The sequence below is a fragment of the Jaculus jaculus genome, chromosome 6 (genome assembly GCF_020740685.1).
Source record: "Jaculus jaculus isolate mJacJac1 chromosome 6, mJacJac1.mat.Y.cur, whole genome shotgun sequence".
Classification (NCBI taxonomy): Eukaryota; Metazoa; Chordata; class Mammalia; order Rodentia; family Dipodidae; genus Jaculus; species Jaculus jaculus.
In genome coordinates this window covers 157,287,402-157,308,487 of record NC_059107.1, presented here as the reverse complement: position 1 = coordinate 157,308,487, position 21,086 = coordinate 157,287,402, and the positions used below count along the sequence as shown (strand labels likewise).

General features: G+C 42.4%; 1 protein-coding gene across 1 annotated transcript in view; it reads left to right on the top strand.

The window, feature by feature from the left end:
• Positions 1-243: 243 nt before the first annotated feature.
• The window catches only part of Enthd1 (ENTH domain containing 1), a 131,652-nt gene continuing 110,809 nt past the window's right edge, over positions 244-21,086 (top strand). Inside the window, exon 1 of the mRNA XM_045153282.1 lies at positions 244-592. Within this exon, the coding sequence (XP_045009217.1) occupies positions 244-592 (349 nt within the window). The remainder of the gene's footprint in view (positions 593-21,086) is intronic.

The window sequence follows — 21,086 nt, the reverse complement described above, 5'->3', positions numbered from 1 at the left end:
CTTGGAAAGGAAACCTAGATTTTTCAGGCTAACTTAGTCATCTGCAGACAATTTTAAAACATATTTAACTTACACACTTTTCATACTTTCCTTGCAGGAAATCGATACTTTATCAGCATGGAAATTCATTTGTATTTGGGAGCAGCAGAACCTGAAACCAATTGCCTGACAGGAATTTTATAAACCAATCATTTCTATTCCATTGCTCTCCTCCCCCGTTTCACCTTCAAACTTGTCCTACCTATGGCATTCAGGAGGCAAGTGAAAAACTTTGTGAAAAATTATTCAGATGCCGAAATAAAAGTCAGGGAAGCAACTTCTAATGACCCGTGGGGTCCATCTAGTTCTCTGATGCTAGCCATCAGTGACTTGACTTTCAACACCATCTCTCTCTCCGAGATCATGAATATGCTATGGCAGAGACTCCATGACCATGGAAAGAACTGGCGCCATGTGTATAAATCTCTTACCCTAATGGATTATCTCATCAAGAATGGATCAAAGAAAGTTATTCAGCATTGCAGAAAGGGCTTCCATAACCTCCAAATGCTGAAAGACTTTCAACACATAGATGAAGCTGGGAAAGACCAAGGTAATGTAAAAGCATCCATCAGCGTCCCAGTTACCAGCAAAGACAGGAGTTCAGGGCAGGCCATTTCAAACCAGGAGTGGGGAAGGCTTGCTTTCTTTCCTCCCTTCATCCTTTGATGGACTCCTGGGTTGTTCAGACTGCTCAGCTCTTGGGAATAATGCTGCAGAGTCAGTGGTAGCTCAGGTCCCTGCTTTCAGTTCTTTGGAGTGTATGCTTAGCAGAGGAATTGCTCGGTCGTATGCTAATGCTAAGGCTTAGCTTTTTGAGGATCTGCTGGCCTTTTCTATTGTGTCTGCACCATTTTACATTCCCATCAGCCATGGAAGAAGGTTCTAATTCCAGTTTCTCTGTATCCTTGCTAGCACTTTTTATTTTGTCCACTTTAAAGTTATAGTTAATTCTATTGGCCAGCTGCATCTAACTGTGGTTTTGATTTATATTTCTATAGAGAATGACTTTGAACAACTTTGCTGGAAGTTTGTATGTTGACTGTAGAAAAATGTCTTTTTGCTGGGCATGGTGGCACATAACTTTAATTCCAGCACTCAGCAGACATAGGTAGGAGGATTGTCATGAGTTCAAGGCCACCCTGAGAGTACATAGTGAGTTCCAGGTCAGCCTGGACTAGAGTGAGACCCTACCTCAACCCCCCCCCAACAAAAAAAGAAAAACGTCTTTTCAAATTCTTTGCCCATTTAAAAAAGTTTATGTCTCTTTTTCTCTTCCCCATGCCGTGTGTGCATGTGTGTGTGTGTGCGCACGCACGCACACATAAACACACACACACACACACACACATGCACATGCCATGGTGCATGTTTGAAGGTCAGAGGACAACCTTGAGTGTCGGTCCTTCCCTTCCACCTTGTTCTTGAGGCAGCGTCTCTCTTGTTTGCCACTGTAGATAGCAGAGCGGCTGTGTGAGCTTCTGAGGTTTTTCCTGTCTCCTCCCCCCTTGCGTGCAAGCACTTTTACCCACTAGCCATCTCCCCAGCCCTCCTTCACCCATCCCCTTTCCCTCCCTTTTTGCTGTGTGTGTGTGTGGTATGTGTATGTGCAGTGTGTACAAACATAAGTGCAGATGCTCATGCCCTGTAGTATGTAGTGTGTGTGTGTGAGTGTGTGTGTGTGTGTGTGTGTGTGTGTGTGTACACATGCATATGTGCAGGCACTCATGCCCTATGCCCATGCTTGTGGAGGTCAAAGGAAGGCATCGGGTGCCCTCCTCTATTGCCTTTTCACTTCTCTCAGTCTCTCACCAAACCTGGAGCTCTTATTGTCCTATTGTGATTTACAAGTACTATTTTTTTTACAAGTACTATTTTTCATGCTAATACAATTCATTTTAAAATTGTTTTCTTAATTCATTTTCAGATTGTTCATTACTAGTATATAGAAATACAGCTGATCAGCCAGTTTTTGTATTTTGAGAGAGAGAGAATGGGCACTCCAGGGCCTCCAGCCACTGCAAATGAACTCCAGACCCACGCATCACCTTGGCATCTTGCTTACATGGGTCCTCATTCACATGTTTCTGGTACTAGGCCACCAGGGCTTTGGAGATGGACAGTCACATAGCATAAATTTGGGCCACAGAATCACCACTCTTCACACGGACCAGGATGTCCAAAGTAGCAAATCAGAACAGGCATCAGTTAACTCACACTGCAGTGAGCACAGCTTGGTCATCTCCAGGCAACTTCTGTTCACCTTGATGAGGCTGCTTCCAGTTTGCTGTGTGCCACGGCTGATTGCGGTGTGCCACGGCTGTGGTGGCCTTCTTCCATCCAAAGGCCTGCACAGCTGCAGCTGCAGCGCACCCTTGGCTGGCGCGAGCTTGTGATAGGCTCGTTGGTGTTAACCTTGTATCCTGTAACCCTGCTATAATCTCTTGTTTGCTCTAGGACTTTTTAAAATGTTGATTCTTTTGTATTTCCAAATACAGTCATGTTACCTCTATCATCATGTGGCCTCTCTTTAGCCTGAAGATGTGGTGAATGCTGAATCAGCTTTGTATATCTGGGATAAACCCTATTTGATGTGTATATATTTCTTAAATATATTGTTAGATTTGATCTGGTAATACTTTTTTTTTGAAGCAAGGTTTCACTCTAGCCCAGGCTGATCTGGAACTCCCTCTGTAGTTCAGGTTGGTCTTGAACTCATGATGATCTTACTTACACAGCCTCCAGAGTACTGGACTTGAAAGCCTATGCCACTGTGCCTAGCTGATATGATAATATTTTATTGAAGGTGGTTTTTTTTTTTTTTGTATCTGTATTCATGAAAGCTATTGGCCTTTCATTTTTTTGTGGATTTTTGTTCTTTTGGTTTTTCAAGGTCTAGCCCAAGCTGACCTGCAGTTTACTATGTAGTCTCAGAATGGCCTCTAACTCACAGTGATCCTCCTGCCTCTGCCTCCCACGTGCTGGGATTAAAGTCATGCGCCAACATGCCTGGCTTCTTGTAATATTTTTGTGTTTTGTTCTTAGAGTGAGTTAGAGGTATGCCTCCTGCACCTATCTTCTGAAAGAGATTATGGTGATTTGATATACTTTCTTCCTTAAATGTCTGAAAGGGCAGCAATCGCCAGTAAACTCAGCAGGTTTTGGAAGGTATTTGTCTATTGAATCAATTTATTTATTTATTTTTTATTTTAGAGGGAGAGAGAGAGAATTGGCACATCAGGGCCTCAACCAGTGAAATTGAACTCCAGCTGCTTGGGCTACCTAGTGGGCATGTTCAACCTTGCACTTGCCTAACCTCTGTGTGTATGGCTTACATGGGATCTGGTGAATCGAATATGGTCCCTTAGGCTTTGCAGGCAAGTGCCTTAACCACTAAGCCATCCCTCCAGCCCTTGAGTCAATTTCTTTAATAGGTATAGTCCTCGTCTCCTTCTTTCTTGGTGTGTGTGTGTGTGTGTGTGTGTGTGTGTGTGTGTGTGTGTGTTCACATGTGTGAATGCAGTCGTGTGTGTGACATGGCATGGATGTGGAGGTCAGAGGACAGCTTTCAGATATCAGACCTTACCTTCCTCCTTTGAGGCAGGTTCTCACATTGTTTACTGTTTGGCCCTTGAACCTTCTGGAGGATTCTTCATCTCTGCCACTTCTCTTGCCCATAGGTGAGCCTGGGTTTATGAGTGCCTGCCGGCAAACACGGTGCTGGTGCTGGGGTTCTGAACCCAGATACTCATGCTTGTATGCAAGCACCTCATCCACTGAGCCGTCTCCTTAGCCCTCAGATTCATTTTTATTGTTTGAGTTTTGGAATCAGTCAGTTTCATCCAGGTTATAAAGTTTTAAGACATAGTACTGTGGGTATTATTCCTTCATAGGCATTTGATTGTCCTTTAATGCTCTGTCGTGATGCCCTCCTTTTACTCTTGTTATTAGCAATCTGTATCTTCTCAATTTTTTAGTCTGGCATATTGATCTTACTGACTTCCAGTTTCATTGATATTTTAAAAAATATTTTTATTTATTTTCAAGGAAAGAGAAAAAGAGAGGAAGAGAGAGAGAGAGAGAATGAGAGAGAGAGAGAGAATGGGTATACCAGGACTTCTAGCCACTGCAAACAAACTCCAGAAACATGCACCACTCTGTACATCTGGCTTTACATGGGTACTGGGGAATAGAACCAGGGTCGATATTCCTTTTTTTTTTTTTTTTTTCCAGGTAGGGTCTCATGCTAGCCCAGGCTGACCTAAAATTCACTATGTAGTCTCAGGGTGGCCTCAAACTCACAGTGATCTTCCTACCTCTGCCTCCCAGGTGCTGGGACTAAACGTGTGCACTACCATGCCCGGCTCAGGGTCAATATTCTTTTTTCTTTTTCTTTTTCTTTTTTTTGGTTTTTCGAGGTAGGGTTTCACTTTGGTCCAGGCTGACCTGGAATTAACTCTGTAGTCTCAGGGTGGCCTTGAACTCACAGCGATCCTCCTACCTCTGCCTCCCAAGTGCTGGGATTAAAGGCGTGCGCCACCACACCCGGCAGGGTCAAGATTCTTTGCAGGGAAGCACATTAACTGCTGGGCCATCTCTCTAGCCCTTATTGATTTTTAAAAAATATTTATTTATTTACTTGTTCAATTATAAGAGACAGAACATGCAGAGGAGAGACAGAGAGAGTTTGGGATTGCCAGGGCATCCTGCCACTGTAAATGAACTCCACTTTGTGCATCTGGCTTTACATGGGTACTGGAGACTCAAGCCCAGGCCATCAGGCTTTGCCAGCAGGAGCCTTTAACTGCTGAGCCATCAATTTTTATCTCCATTAATTTTCTATTTTTAGTTTCTACTGTGATTTAAGTTATTTCTTCTATTATTTGGTTTCTCATTGTTCTTTTTCTAGTTTCTTAAGGTGGAAGCTTAGTTGATTACTTTTAGATTCTTTTTTACATATGTATTTAGTACTGTAGACTCCCTCTGAGCTCTATCTTTCCTGCATCCTCACAGTTTAATAAGTTGTGTTTTCATTTTAACTTAATTAGAAAGATTAATTTTTTTCTCAACATTGCTTTAAACCATTGTATTATTTACTTTTCTTGTTGCTGTGACAAAATACCTGACAAAAGAAGGAAGGACTGGGTGTGGTGGCGCATGCCGTTAATCCCAGCACTCAGAAGGCTAAGGTAGAAGGATAGCTATGAGTTCGAGGCCAGCCTGAGAGTACATAGTGAATTGCAGGTCAGCCTGGCTTAGAGCGAGACTCTACCTCAAAAAACAAATGGGGGCTGGAGAGATGGCTTAGCGGTTAAGCACTTGCCTGTGAAGCCTAAGGACCCCAGTTCGAGGCTCGGTTCCCCAGGTCCCACGTTAGCCAGATGCACAAGGGGGCGCACGCGTCTGGAGTTCGTTTGCAGAGGCTGGAAGCCCTGGCGCGCCCATTCTCTCTTCCTCCCTCTATCTGACTTTCTCTCTGTGTCTGTCGCTCTCAAATAAAAAAAAAAAATTAAAAAAAAAACAAATGGAGGAGGAGGTGGGAGAGGGGGAGAGGGAAGAGGGAAGAGAAGGAGGTGGAAGAAGAGGAGGAAAGCAAAGGTTTCTTTTGGCTCACAGTTTGAGGGTTCAGAGTGTCATGGCTGGGAAGTGATGGCAGCAGGAACACAAAGTGGCCTGTCACATTGTATCCAGTAAGTATGCAGAGAGAGAGAGAGAGAAAGAGAGAGAGAGAGAAATGCTGGTGGTCAGCTTACTTTCTCCTTTTTATTCAGCCTAGATCCCAGCCCATGGAATAGTGCTGTCCACATTTAAAGTGGGTCTTCCCATTTGAATTAACCCATCTAGAAATTTCCTCACAGACATGCCCAGAGGTTTATCTCCTATGTGATCCTGTCAAGTATATAGTCAGAATTAACCATCAAAGCCATGTATTAGAAGTTGTATTGTCTCATCTCCAAATATTTTTGGATATTTCAAACTTACTCATTTCTAGTTTAATTCCATGGTGATCTCAGATAATATCTGAATTTCTGTTCTGTATCTGTTAAGGTGTGTCTTATGACTTGGAATGTGGCCTACCTTGGTGAATGTTCCATGTGAGCGTGAGAAGAATGAAATATTTATAAATGTCTGTAAGTTTTTGTGTGGATTTTGATGTTGTCATTAGGTGCGTACATAGTAAGGGTTGTCACATCTTCTTGGAGAATTGCCACTTTTATCATTATGCATCATTTATTATTTAACCCTGATAAATTTCTGATGTTTGTCTTGTCTGAAATTCATGTAGCTACTCCTACTTCTGATTAGTGTTAGCATGGTAGTATCTTCATCTATTTACTTTTACATTTTTTTGTAACCATGAGGTATGAGTCTTTGAAGAGGCTATTGATAGGCATGAATTTTTGTTTAGGAACAACTATACCAGGCCTAGTTCCTTTTTTTTTTTCCAAGTTAGGGTCTCTTTCTAGCTCAGGCTGACCTGGAATTTATTATGTAGTCTCTGGGTGGCCTCAAACTCATGGTGATCCTCTTACCTCTGCCTCCCGAGTGCTGGGATTAAAGGCGTGCCTGGCTTCCAGTTCCTTTTTTAAAAATTTTATTTACTTACTTCCAAGGAGAGGAGGGGAGAGAGAAAAAAAAAAAGAGAATGAGTATGAATTGGCATACCAGGACTTTTACAGGAATGCTGGGGAATCAAACCTGGCTCACTAGGCTTTGCAGGCAAGCACTTTAACTGCTAAGCCATCTTTCCAGGTTCTCCTCTCCTTTATTTCTTACATAAAATGGGTCTCACTTTGTGCTCAGGCTGGCCTTGAACTTTGGTTCTTCCCACCTTAGCCTGTTAGCTGGGATTACAAGTGCATGCCACCACACCCAGCTTCTCTATTTATGTTTATTTTTATTTATTTGAGAGAGAGAGAGGGAGGGAGAGGGAGAGGGAGAATGGGCACACTAGGGCCTTCAGCCACTGCAAACAAACTCTAGAAGCATATGCTCCCTTGTGAATCTGGCTTACACGGGTCCTGGGGAATTGATCCTGGGTCCTTTGGCTTTTCAGGCAAGCACTTTAACCACGAAGCCATCTCTGCAGCCCTCCATTGACTATTATTAAATAACGGTATGCGATGATTTGAATACTGGTCTCCACAAAAGCTTCTGTTTTAGAGGCTTTGTCCCTAAACTATGGCACTCTTGAGAGGGAGGGAGGGAGGGAAGTGGTGAGCCTTTTAAAAGATGGGCCTATTAGGAGGTCTTCTAATCTTTGGTAATGTGTCTCTGAGGAGGATTATGGTACTCCAGCCCCTTCCTCTTCTCTTTCATATCCCATCCATGAAGTGAATGGTTTGCCATGTGCTGCCTTATCCCAGGCCCAAAGGCAATGGGGCCAGCCAGCCATGGCTGAAACTTCTGAGGTCCCAAACAAAGCTGTTTCTAATTTGGTTATCTCTGGTGTTTGCTACAGCTAGGGAAAGCTGACTCACATGCACCATACAGCCTCATGGATAGTGCTGGTGCCTTGTGAAAACAAGAGAATGCTAATTCCTCCTCTAGGACTCTAAAATGACTGCTGTGAGTTTGCTGATACATGAGCACCTGTGCACACATGCGCACCAGTCACACATGTCACTGTCACTCTTCTGAGAGCATTGCTGTTGTGCTGGGTTATTTCACCTTCACTTATTTCAACTCCGATCCTCTCCTTCTTTACGCACATTTACCGTTTTCCTTTTCACTAAGGAAGTTCCTTGAATATTTCTTTTTTGAGATTTTGTTTATTTATGAGAGAGAGAGAATGAGAATAAATGGTTGTGCCAGGGTCTCCAGCCACTCTAAATGAACTCTAGACGCGTGTACCACCTTGTGCATCAGGCTTACGTGGATTCTGGGAAATCGAACCTGGATCCTTCAGCTTCACAGGCAAATGCCTTTAACTTCTATGCCATCTCGCTAGCCCTCCTTGAATATTTCTTGCCAGGAAGGTGTACTGACTATAAATTGCTTCAGTTTTTGTTTGAGCAAGTCTTTCTCCTTCCTGTTTGAAGGACTGTTTCATGGGATACAGAATTCTAGGCTGGTGGGATTTTTTTTTCCCCTCCTAACTCTAAATATTTCTTTTCACTCTTCTTGCTTGCATGGTTTCTGAGGAAGTTTAATGTAATTCTCATCTTTGTTCCTTTATAGCAAAAGTCCCTTTGCCTGTGGCTTCTTTCAGGATTTTCTTTCTTTATCTTTTATTTTCTGTAGTTTGAAAAAGATATGCCTAGGGTCCTTTTCTGGCATGAACACTGCTCAGTTCCCTGAGCTTCCCTGGGCTGTGGTTAGTGTCTGACATTAATTAGGGAAAATTCTCAGTGGATATTGTTTCAAATCTTTCTTCTGTTCATTTCTTTACCTCTAATGTTACTGCTTACACTTGTCCCACAATTGTGGCTATTTTATTCTACTTATTTTTCATGATTTTCAGTTTTAGTTTATTTTTTTTAATTATTTAATTAATTTATTTATTTGCAAGGAGAGGAAGAAAGAGAGAATGAGAATGAGTGCACAGGACCTAGTGCTGCTGCAAACAAATTCCAGACACACACTTTGTGCATCTGGCTTTACACAGGAACTGGGGAATCGAAGCCTCAGTTTTGGTTTTCTACTGAGACATTCTTGAGCATGAAGGTTTTTTGCTCAGCTGTGTCCAGTCTACAATCAAGCCCACCAAAGGCAGTCTTCATTTCTGCATGGTGCTTTGATCTTCAGCATTTCTTTGTGGTTCTTTCAGGGTCTTTCTGATAACATAGCCTGCCCCTTCTAGCATGCTATTTTATCCATTAGAGTCCTTAGCCTCTTAGTCGTCATTGTTTCATGATGATTCCAACATTTATGCTGTACCTGAACATATTTCTGACCCTTGCTCCATCTCTTCAGACAGTGTGAATTTTGCCTTTTAGTATGTCTTGTAATTTGTCCTCCATCACTGGACACGGTATATACAGGTAAGAACTCTGGTAGATAAGCCTGTGTGATGTGGTAGTAAAGAGAAAGGGCGAGTTCTGTGACTGGGACTCCGTGTGCTAGTGAACGTGTGCAGAGAGTGGACTTGACATGTGCTTCTCAATTGCCATCTTGCATCACCTGTACCCTCTTCAATGGATGCCCAGAATAGACTAGGGTTGGGGTACTTCCCTACTGCAAGGTGGTGGGCTTCATTATATCCCATCAGGTGAGGCTCAGGCTGACTCATTTCTCTGAGGCTACACCTTGTGCAGAAGCAGAGTCCCCTGGAATGTTTTGAGAATGATCCCTTTCCCTCACCCCACCAGAGGCACCAGGGGCTTTCTTCAGCATTTACTTTGAGAACCTGGTTGAGCTTCTGGGTGAAGCCTGATGGTTAGCTCCCCAGGACGTTGTAACTGTCAGACTTGCCCACATCACCTGTAACCAAAGTCTCCCTGCCTGAGCCGTGTTCTCTTGGAGGAGTGTGCTGGAGGCTTTCAGCTCCAGTGAGCCTCATTCTTCCTCCTCCCCTGGGAGTCTCCTCAGCTTCAGGTCAGTGCTTTGCCCTGTGAATACGCCTTTCTGATAGATGGGAGGAAATTTGTTGGATTTAAAAAATTTGTTTAGGGTTTTTTTCATTTTAAATCTCTTATTAAATTTCAATTATTGAATATTCCCCATGATCCAGTTAACTTGAAATATTTACATTTCCCCCTTTCTATAAAAATAAAATTGTGAGTGTCTTGGTGTCTTGGTTGTTTAGGTTTGCACTTGCTGCTGGGCTGGACTGACCACTCCAGCTTCTTACGTGTTGATCAGTAGCCGAGTGTCAAGTTACCCTTTTGTGCCTCAGTTTTAAATCCATTTATGACAAAGACAAAGGTATAAGAAATGTACACTTTATACTCTGTTGTGACTCTTGTGGCTTTAAACTTTCCCCTCAGAAGTTGCTGAACACCTCTTCATAGATTTTTAGCTATGTAGCCTGCCAAGTATATGGTCCATTTTTATTTTATCTACTTTGTTAATGAGTTTAGGAATCTAAATACATTTCAGATGTAAGTTCTGTGTCAGATAGATAGATTATAGGTATTTCATCCAAGTGTGAAGATTGTCTTTTTATTTATTTATTTGAGAGTGACAGACAGAGAGAGGAAGAGGTAAGATAGAGAGAGAATGGGTGCATCAGGGCCCCCAGCCACGGCAAACAAACTCCAGATGTTTGCACCATTTTGTGCATCTGGCTTATGTGGGTCCTGGGTAATCGAGCTTTGAACCAGGTTCCTTAGGCTTCACAGGCAAGCACATAACTGCTAAGCCATCTCTCCAGCCCTCTTTATTTTTTTTAAATATTTGTTTACTTATTTGTAAGCAGAGACAGATTAAAGAGAGACAGACAGAGAGAATGAGAACTGGCACTCCAGGGCCTCCAGCCACTGCAAATGAATTCCAGACACATGTGTCACTTTGTGCAACTGGCTTATGTGGATACCAAAAGACCTTGGTCCTTAGGTTTTGCAGGCAAGCCCCTTAACCACTAAGCTATCTCTCCAGCCCCTCTTTTCAGTTTTTAAGGTTATCCTTTGATAAGCAGAGTCTGTGCTATTGGATGTGAGGGTGATGATTGGTTACCAGGGCTTGATTGAGCTGCCCTGGGGAGCTAGGCAGGGTCCCCTTCCTCTGTCACTTGTCTGCGTGTCCCTCCCAAAGCATGAGCGTGGCTGGTAGAGAGGAGCCTTCCTGTGGTCGAGAGTATGTGAAAGACTGCATTCCTGTTTGAAAGTCATTCTCCAGCTCCACGTGTAGGGTTGAGAATAAATTAACTAACTAAATATGTTTGTAATTTTGATGAAGTCAATTTATTTCTTATTTTACTACTAGTGTCTCTTGTACCTTGTTCATTCACTTGGCTGGAGTCCTTTTCTCTATCTGGATAGAAACTGAGTATTTCTTTTTTTAATATATATACTTTAAATATTTTATTTTAATTAATTTATTTGAGAGAGAGAGAGAATGGGCATGGCAGGGCCTCCAGCTTCTGCAAATGAACTCCAGATGCATGTGCCACCTTGTGGATCTGACTCATGTGGGTCCTCGGGAATTGAACCGTGGTCCTTTGGCTTTGCAGGCAAGTGCTTTAACTGCTAAGTCATCTCTCTAACCACTAAGCAATATCTCTAGCCCCTTATTAGGTTTTAATAATAGGATATTTCCATTTACATTATTCTACTTTATCCTTAAAGCAATCTTTGAACTTGTTTAAAATTTATTTTTGTTATAGACATAGTTAGTATGTAAACACCACATGTTGATTGATGCCATCTTTTCTCTCATCCCTGCCTCTTTTCTGAAGAGGCCCTCCCCATTGGGGATGCAGGTCATCCCCATGGGGATTGTGAGTCCTACATTCTGAGGGCAGTAGTCAGTTATGGGGGACTCTGTGCATAATGTCTCAACTTGTGGCTCTAACAATCTTGCCACCCCATCTTCTGCAAAATTCCCTGAGCTATAATGAGTGCATTTAAAAAATATTTATTTACATATTTATTTGAGAAAGAGAGGGAGGGAGAAAGAGGCAGAGAGAATGGGCACATCAGGACCTCCAGCCACTGCAAATGAACTCTAGATGCATGTACCACCTTGAGCATCTGGCGTACATGGGTCCTGGGGAGTTGAACCTGGGTCCTTTGGCTTTGCAGGCAAGTGCCTTAACCCCTAAGCCATCTCTCCAGCCCTTGAGTGCCTTTTAAGTCTACTTCAGTGATGGGCCCTTAGGAGCCTTTGGATTTCTGCTTTGGTAGGAGCTGAGTGCCCTCAGTGTCTGTCTCCGTCTCCCTTGTGCTAATACCAGGTTCACGGGGAAAGCAGCACTCGTGCTCGTTTCCTCAGTTCCTCTGTGGTTTCAACTGGGGCCGGGGTGAAGTGCGCTGGGTCATTTATCTCCTCAGGTCCAGTCCCCCTCTGAAAAAGAGAAGCAGATTCTCCAACAGACAGTGAAGTCAGCACAAGTTAAATGGGATAGCCATTATTAATTTAGAGAGAACTTAATGGGTGTAGACCCTCTTATAGACCAAGATTAGAGGAAGCCTGATTGGAAAGCAAAATCATTATCTGGATATGATTCTGACTTGTTTCCCAATTCCATATATGGGTTCCAAAACCCCCCTCCACTGAATCTCTTCTTTCCAACTAGTCTCTTCTATTTTGATGTCATCGTTTTTTCCTTCCATTATGCAGCTATCTCAGGAGTTCTTTGTATATCCTAGATATTAAACCTCTGTCAATGGGCAAAGATTTTCTCTCATTCTGTAGGCTGCCTCTCTACCTTATTCTCAGTGTTCTTTGCTGTACAAAAGTTTTTAAATTTCATGAGATCCCAGGGATTATTAGAGGTCTTACTTCTGAGCAACTGTGTATGGCAGTATGTTCAAGTGTTTCCCCTGATTTTACCTCTAGTCACTTCAGTTCAAGGTCTAATGTCGAGGTTGTTGATCCATCTGGAGTTGGTTCTTATGCGAGGAGATAGATAAGAATGGGTTTTCACCCTTCTACAATAGTCATGGAGTGTTCCCAACAATTTCTAAGGAATGAGTAAGTCTTGTCCAGGCTGGCTTTGAACTTGCTATAGAATCAAGGATGACCTTGAATTTCCAATCCTCTTGCCACAGCTTCCCAAGTGCTGGGATCTTAGGTGTGAACCACCATGCCTGGCTACAGCTGTTAAGTTCTTATTGTGCCTAATTTATAAGTTAAACATCATCATAGATATGAGTATATAGGAAAAACATAGTATCTTTAAGGTCTAGGACTATGCATAGTTTCAGGCCACCATCAGGGATCTCATTTTATTTATTGATTGAGTGACTGATTTATAGTCAGGCTGTCACTTTAGCCCAGGCTGACCTGGAACTCATTCTGTAGCCCATGCTGATCTCAGACTCACAGTGATCCTCCTACTTCAGCCTCCTGAGTGCTGAGATTAAAGGTGTGCACCACTATATTGGCTCTCTACTGGGGACTTGGAACCTGTGCCCCTTGGATAAGGGGTTCTACTGGGAATGTTGTTTCTTACAGAGATAATGAGCCAGAGCTTGACAAGATGTCTGTTATTTAGGGAAGGCTGTATTGCTAACCCATGGTGAACATGATTAGGACCCAAATGTCCAGATACTATGTAGTCATTTTCTATTATTATACTAAATGGCCTTTCATAATTGAGCGTCTCTCTTTCTCTTTCTTTTGAGGCAAGTCCAACAGATTGACCTTTTTTTTTTTTTTTAAATGTGAGACAGCAAGAGTGGGAACCAGAGTGAGAGAGAGAGAGAGAGAAAGAGAGAGAGTGTATTGGCGTGCCAGGGCCTCCAGCCACTGTAATCAAACTCCAGAGGTGTGCGTCACCTAGTGCGTATGTATGACCTTGCGTACTTGTGTCATCCTGAGCATCTGGCTTACATGGGACCTGGAGAGTCGAACATGGGTCCTTAGGCTTCGCAGACAAGCGCCTTACTGCTAAGCCATCTCTCCAGCTCAGGTTTCTTATTTTTTTGAGGTAGGGTCTAATTCTAGGTTAGGCTGACCTAGAACTCACTGTGTAGTTCCAGGATGGTCTCCAACCCACACTGATCCTCCTACCTCTGCCTCCTGAGTGCTGGAATTAAAGACAAGTGCTACCATGCCCAGCCATAACTGAGTCTTAAAAAAAATGCCTTAATAAGATTTCATTGGATTACTAGGATGAACTTAATTAAAATTGTCTGGAAAATGCCCAATGAAATGAGAAGCTTTTTCATTTCATCCAGTTATACACACACACACACACAGAATATTCTTTTAAAACAGTTGTAAATTTTAGGAAATATGTGTGTTCTGGGTTTATAAATAAGTGCTTTTAAATTCTGAATTAGATAAGTCATGAAATTGCAGTTAATTTTCTTTAAATAGGCCATTTCGCATATGCATTCATACATATGTTTAAATTAAAGGCATATTTTTTAAAGAGGTGCATTTTAAAAGACAGACTTTCCATGTTGTTAAAAAATTAATGTAAGCTACTGTGCTAGAAGCAGCTTACTTTGGTAATGTGGCTGCCATGCTAGCTCTCCACGTTGCTGTCAGTCACCTGCCTCACTTAGGAATGTGCCTCACATCTGTACCTATGGCGGGTTTATACCCAGGCTGCTCCTCCGTTGAGTCTTGCAAATCTCAGGAAGGAGCCCATGCCAGCACCCATTTGCTTGCCCAAGTTTGAGTGTCTTGGAGGAATAACTAAGCCCCGTCAGCCTTGACTTAAAATGTGAAAGTGACTACTCAGGAAGACATGGTGTGTTTATTACACTCACATTAGGTTATAAGCCATTAAAGTGGCTGGTGAGAAGTTCAGTTCAGATTCTCATCACAGGTACTTGGTTGCTGAAAGGGTCAGACAAAGAGGAAATCCTAAGAGGGTTGGAGGAGGACTAACAGGGTTTTCTTTTTAAGGCAGCTGTAATGAACTAAATAGAGCTGAATTATGTAGAAAGAAGCTCAAGAAAAATGTTTGAAAATGTAAGACGAATTATTTTAGTTGTGATTAATCCTGTCCCGGCTATAAAGTGACGTATTTTAATATCTGGGGTGGTGCTGCTTTTCCAGAAGAGACTGGCCTCATGAGACAGCCGGTTCCTAGTCTGAAACGCAGCAGCTGAACACGGCAGAGGGAAAGCAAAGACCTTCCTCACAGTGATCAGACGAATCAACGTTCTCTGATCAGGGAACCACCTCGTAGTGTGCCTGCAAATGCAGTTAGAGGCGCTAGACGGCCATGGGCTAATCTCATAAACCCGGGCTTCTGGGTTCAGTTATAGCTTAGGTAAGCAATGCAATTTCCAGTAACAAATATCTTTTGATGAACACAGAGCTTCTTTTCGCAAACATGTTACAGGTTTTGGGTCATCATAAACCTGTGTCTGTATGTTTCATTATTGTACATCTAAGCAAAGTGTCTTTACTTAAAGTAGTTAGATGTTTTAGATGGCCTTGTGTTCCTTTTCAACAAATACAGCCTGATTGGCAGTCCTGACAGCAAGAAGCAAAACATGAATTCATTTCAAATTAAATGTGACCTTCATCCAACTGCTTAATCTTCCCATAGTACTCTCCATTTATTTTACTCAGGGGGGAGTGGGGGGACTGAGAACAGTAAACAACAAAGAGAGCATCCAGGTTAGTGTTCCCAGTGCCGTGTCAACAGAACCATCTCTGTAACTTCTCATCAAATAAAATAGTGTAGCGCTGCATGCTAAGGTCAGATCAAGAAATTGGGGTCTGCATCTTCTCACACAGAGCCAAGCACTGTTTTCTAACTTGTTAACTCTGTCATTGCTAAAGTTTCTTCATCCCCCACATCTTCCTATTCTCTTATAAAATGGACTTAGTAGTCAACTGTGAGGGTAGTGGTGAGGATTAGAACATGTCTGAAAGTTGGTCACATAGCAAGCCGCCAGTCAAGGTTTGCTAATATGGTTAGTGCTTGAGTCTTTAATTATTTGTGTTTCCTGAGTCATGCTGAAATACAGCACAGTGCAGATACTGGCTCGAAGGCCTTGTCTCCTGTCCTAAAGGTGAAGCAGTTCTCCTCTGCCATCTTACCACACTGCGTCATGATCATTGGTCTACGTGCTGGCTCCTTTATGAGCTCAGTGGAAGGGTCGTCTGCTGAGTGAAGTTTTCTTACCTGGGTCTCTGGTTTCTCATAGTGGAGGTTTTCAGTGCTTGCTAACTAAGTGTCTGACAGGCTGGTTGAATGGCAAGCGTGACTCTGAAAACCCAAAGAATGAATTGGTAGATTTTGGGGAAGAAGAAGGATCACCTTTTCAATTGTTTCGTTAGTGATAATAATTATAAATTCCCCTTGTAAGTCATTTCTGTTACCATGGTGAAATACCAAAGGCAGACTAATGTTTATAAAGAAAAGAAGTCAGTCAGCTCATAAGTCAGAGATTTGAGGGAAAGGTATGAGCAAGTGGCTTGGTTGTAGTGGGAATCTCATGGAGGAGGATGTCATATGACTGGGAGCATAGGTAGGAGGATATCCCACTCAAACAAGGAGCCAGAGATGCTGGACTCCCACTGTCCTTTCTAAGGACATGCCCTAGTTTGCCTAGGTCCTCCCACTAAGCCTGCTTCTTTAAGATTCCCTGTCTATCTGCACTGCACAAGTAAAGCCCAAGTCCAACACATGAGTCTTCATGGACCAACTCAACCAGTAGGCTAGCCGCAGCAGAGGGCTACAGGGACACGACTCTTGTAATTTCTTTCCAAGTTTTGCCTGTCAGTCAGTTAATGCCTGTGGTCTAAATTGTTTTATTGTTTGGCTACTTTTTCTTTTATAAATTTGGTTCATTTTTTCCTTCCTGAATTCTTCTGCCAAGTGTATTTAGTTTTGTGCTAAAGTAGATTAGTTTTATCTAATTAGGCTTATCTAATTTAAGTAGCAGTTACCAATTTTATAAAAATCATCTATATATAGCCAGACATGTTGTAGCATTAAATGATGTTGCATTAAAAAAAAAAAAAAGAAAAGCTGGGCTGGGGAGATGGTTCATCACTAAGAGCACTTGCCATGCAAGCAGGAGGGCCTGAGATGCCTGAAACCACCTAAATTCAGTTCCTCAGCATACAAGGAGAATTGCTGGGACTTGCAAAAATAGCATCTCTGGGTTCAGAGAGAGAGACAGAGAGACAGAGAGAGACTGCCTCAAGACAATATACAGATGAGCAATAGAGGAAGCCATTCTCCTCTGGCCTCTGTATGCACAGCACACATGCATCTGTGCAAACACATGTATATACCACACACACACAGCATACCACATACACATACCATCTCACCACATGTACTACACACACACACACACACACACACACACACACACACACACACGGGAGACAGAGAAGAGAGAGAGAGCAACAAAGGGTAAGATATTCTGATATATAAGAGAGGCATTTAAAGTTCAATGCAAGTAGCTGACTATGGTAGGCCATGGCTGTAATCCCACCAGCTGGGAGGAAGAAGCAAGAGAATCAGGAGTTCAAGGTCGTTTTTGGCTACAGAGCGAGTTCCAGGCCTGCCTGGGCTACATGAGATTCTTCCTCAAAAAAGTGCTTTTTGGGTAACTGTGTTAGTTTCTTTCTCATTGTCAGGACAAAATACCAAACCAGAAGCAGTTCAATGAAGGAAGGAGTTTATTTTCAGCTTACAGTTTCAAGGGGAAGTTCATCATGGAGGTTATGGTAAGCATGGCAGGAAGCCAGGGTCACATTGTCACATCCGCAGGAAGGAAGGAGGGAGGGAGAGAGGAATGCTGCATGCTGCGCTAGCTTTCTCCTTCTTATGTAGTCCATGAACCCAACCCAGGAGACTGGTTGCCCACGGTTAGGTTGGTCTTCCCAGCTCAGTTAATCTAATCTAGGAAATCCCTAACAGTTTTTTTCCCATGGTGATTGTAAATCCTGTCAAGTTGACAGCCAGAAATTACATCACAATGGCCAACACTGAAAATTAAAGGATGCAAGACTCAGAGAATAACGTGCCCCACAACCTTAGAGCTTTTCATTTGATACACCTTGCTGCCTTGTGAGTAGGTTCAAGCACACTTACTTTTTAAAAATATTTTATTTATTTATTTGAGAGAAAGAAGGGGGAGAGAGGGAGAGAGAGAGGGAGAGAATATGTGCTTCAGGTCTCTAGACACTGCAATAGAACTCCAGACATGTGCACCACTTTGTGCATCTGGCTTTATGTGGGTACTGGGGAATTGGACCCCAGACTTTGCAAGCATCTTTAACCACTGAGTTATTTCTCTAGCCCCAGATCTTTAGCTCTACTTGATTGCATTTCTACCACATATATGATAGGATTCAGCCAGTTCAGTGCTCAACCTGTTTTCCCTCCTTATCTCCTGTTGCAACACAATACCAATAGGATTACGTTATGCCATTTATTATTCCCTATTCTAATTTACATAAGATACCAGCTGCCCTAGTCCTTTCTTACTAAGGTGACAGATACCCTCTAAGTAAGCCCCCATCTAGAGCACAGTTTCAACTATTTGTGATGTTTTGAGCTAACTCAAATTGCCCCACTTGTCTTAATGTTGTCCACCTTTGGGATGCCTCCAATGGCATCTGTGTATGTTGTCTATGGATGTGGAGAACTTCTCGTTCCACAGAGAAATGGCAGTAATATTCATGACTAACTTCTCAGTATCTGTCCACTGGAACCTAGAAGACACTTCTTAACCCAAATCAACTCTGAGAATGTGGACACATCATTGGAGTTAGACATCTCCTACAACTCGGCAATGGGAGCTCATGAGCCAGGGAGGAAAAGCTCATCAAAGCTTTCACTCTGCAGCCACACTCAAGGTGTCAAGGATGATTGGTAGCTTTTAAAATCTCCTTTTTCTAGATGTTCTGTTTTTTTTTTAATAACATTTCTAGGTATGGATTTATTTTTATTTGTCTTGCATGGCTTTTGGAAATTTTACTTTTTCTTTTTGTAATGTTGGGGATTGAACCAGAGCATTGTGTGTGCTAGGCAAGCGCTCCAATTCTAAACTACATGGCTAGCCATTCATTACTCCTTTGAGAGAAGGTCTGTTCTCTGTAGCCCAGGCTGGCCTTGAACTCACAATCTTCCTGCCTTAGCTTCCCCATGTGCGACTATGCCCAGCTGAAGGTCATTTTTGATTTGAAGATTCAGAATTCTTTTGTAAAATTGTCAGTACTCATCTCTTTGAACATTTTTTTTGTTATTGTCATAACTTTTTCCTTTATAAACTTCTGGGTAAATATTAGGGCCATATCATCTATTTTTTATGACTTTTAATTAATCTTTTTTACTCCCTGATACATTTTGAAAAAATTCACTAGTAGTGTTCTATATCCATGAACTCTCTTTCAGCTGTTCAGGTGTTGTTTTTTATTTTCTTTTATGTCTAGGATTTTTAATTAGTTCTAGCATATCCATTAGTTCTTATTTCATTTTTACCATCATTGTTTTGTTTCATAATTTTTATATTCCTTTTTGTAGATGTATTATATTAATTTCTCTATTTTTTAAAAAATATTTATGGGACAAATTTAAAATGCTACAGAATATTGATTCTACCAAAGATCCTAAGACGCATTTATTTCATTTGAAGTAAAATCAATTTTATTGGCTGTCATTCTCATTAGATTTTTTAAATGTGATTTAGGATTTAGTGTCAGGCTTATATTGAGAGGGGTTCTCTCCACAGCTGCCCATGTTCACTTTTTCCTTTATGTTGGGTTTTCAGCTCCCTCTGCCCAGCTCCCTCCTTGCTCTAGCACAGGCCTTGTAAAGAGAACCCTGAAGTAAAATCAGGGTATCACCAAGCCAGGCTGGACTTCATGCCACATGTCAAGGCTGTATGTGTGTCCTTCTGCTTTTAGATTACACGATAGCCCATGAAGCATTTAATTGCTGTCCTCCATCTCCATCTTCTTTTCTGCTCATCAACAGTCTCCCTTACATCAAAGACAGAGCCCACTCTGGATCCCTAAGTCCAAGAGTTGAATGCCTGGCCAGCTGCCAGCTCAAGAGCCCAGTGGCCCCATAGCACTAGCCTTGTGCAGGCTTTCTCAGTTTTTTCTTTTTCTTTTTTAAAGTTTTGAGAAATTTTATTAGATTAAGAGAAGGAAAGAGAAGGCTTTCTCATTTCTAATTCCTCTCTGTGGAGTTTTTTTTTTTTTATCTTGTTTTTGAGACTGGCAGTGTCTATCACTGCTGAGTGTTTGAAGCAGAGCAGTACATTGAATCATGAACTTACTATGCCAGCTTGACAAAGCTTTTTGTTTTATTTGTTTTGCTGTGCTATGGATTAAGCTCGAGACCTTGGCTCATGCTATGAAGGGTTCTGCCACTGAGAGACACTGCCCCCCCCCCAGCCAAAGGCCTGGGTTGGGCATCCCCTGATCAGCTGCTGTGGGTGCTTCTCCCCTTGTTCCTGCCCCTGTCCCCAATGTGTGGTGGGAGACAAGCTGGAAGGAAGACAAAAGGTAAGTGAACAACTTAGGCTAACATAGGCAACAGATTATCAGGATCTGAGCTAAGGGAGGTAGAGGGAAGAGAATGGATTTAGTGGAAATCATCAGTAGACGTGTGTGTGTGTGTGTGTGTGTGTGTGTGTGTGTGTGTGCGCGTGCATGCGCACGCGCGCGCATACACACACATACACACTTCTAACTTCCAATGGAGGTCCAGTTCACCGTGAAGGTAATATAGGAAGAGTACTGAGATGATTTGTAAGTGTTGACTGAAGTTTTTCTGATAGTGGCTCTAAGAGCCCAAGACATTTGAACTTACCTTTTTCCAAATCTCTTGCTGTGATGCTGTAAACTTCTCCCCACCATCTCTGCATCCATTTCACAAACTCCTTGAATGTCTCAGGAATAAGCAAATGGTTTTGGCCTTCATGAATGCTCAAGTCTACTGGAAGGAAAGACACTTGTCAAGCAAGCAGTGGCAAACTGGCGCAGAAGTATAAGGGACACATTGCCTTTCTGTTGATCTTTATTCCCTTGAGTTGATCCACCCTCACGCCACTGTGTTTTTCTAGTGCGGTTTGTTTAATGTTGTATTCTGCCCTCTGGCATAGTGACAGGCACATGACTGTTTCAAGTTGGACTAACCAGTATCCTTCTCTTGGGTTCTTCTAACTCAGAGAAAGAGGGAGATTCTTGGGTTGTAGAGCCTGGGGTGTGAATCTGGAGCTATATGTGGTGGCGTCCACATGCAGATGGAAAAACGCCTATTCTTCATTTCAACCATTTCTTCTCCCATTTTGATGTCATCTTTTTTTGTCCTTATATTATGCAGGTCTTATGTAGGTGCAGTCAGCTACTGTGAGGTCATAATGCAACCAGTCACTTAATGTTTGGAAGACAGTGTTCCAAAGCATTTCTTCCCTTCCTTTGACTCTTACATTCTTTCTCCCATCTCTTCCAAAATGGTTCCTGAGCCTTGGAAGGTGTAATAGACATGTCTCACTTAGTACTGA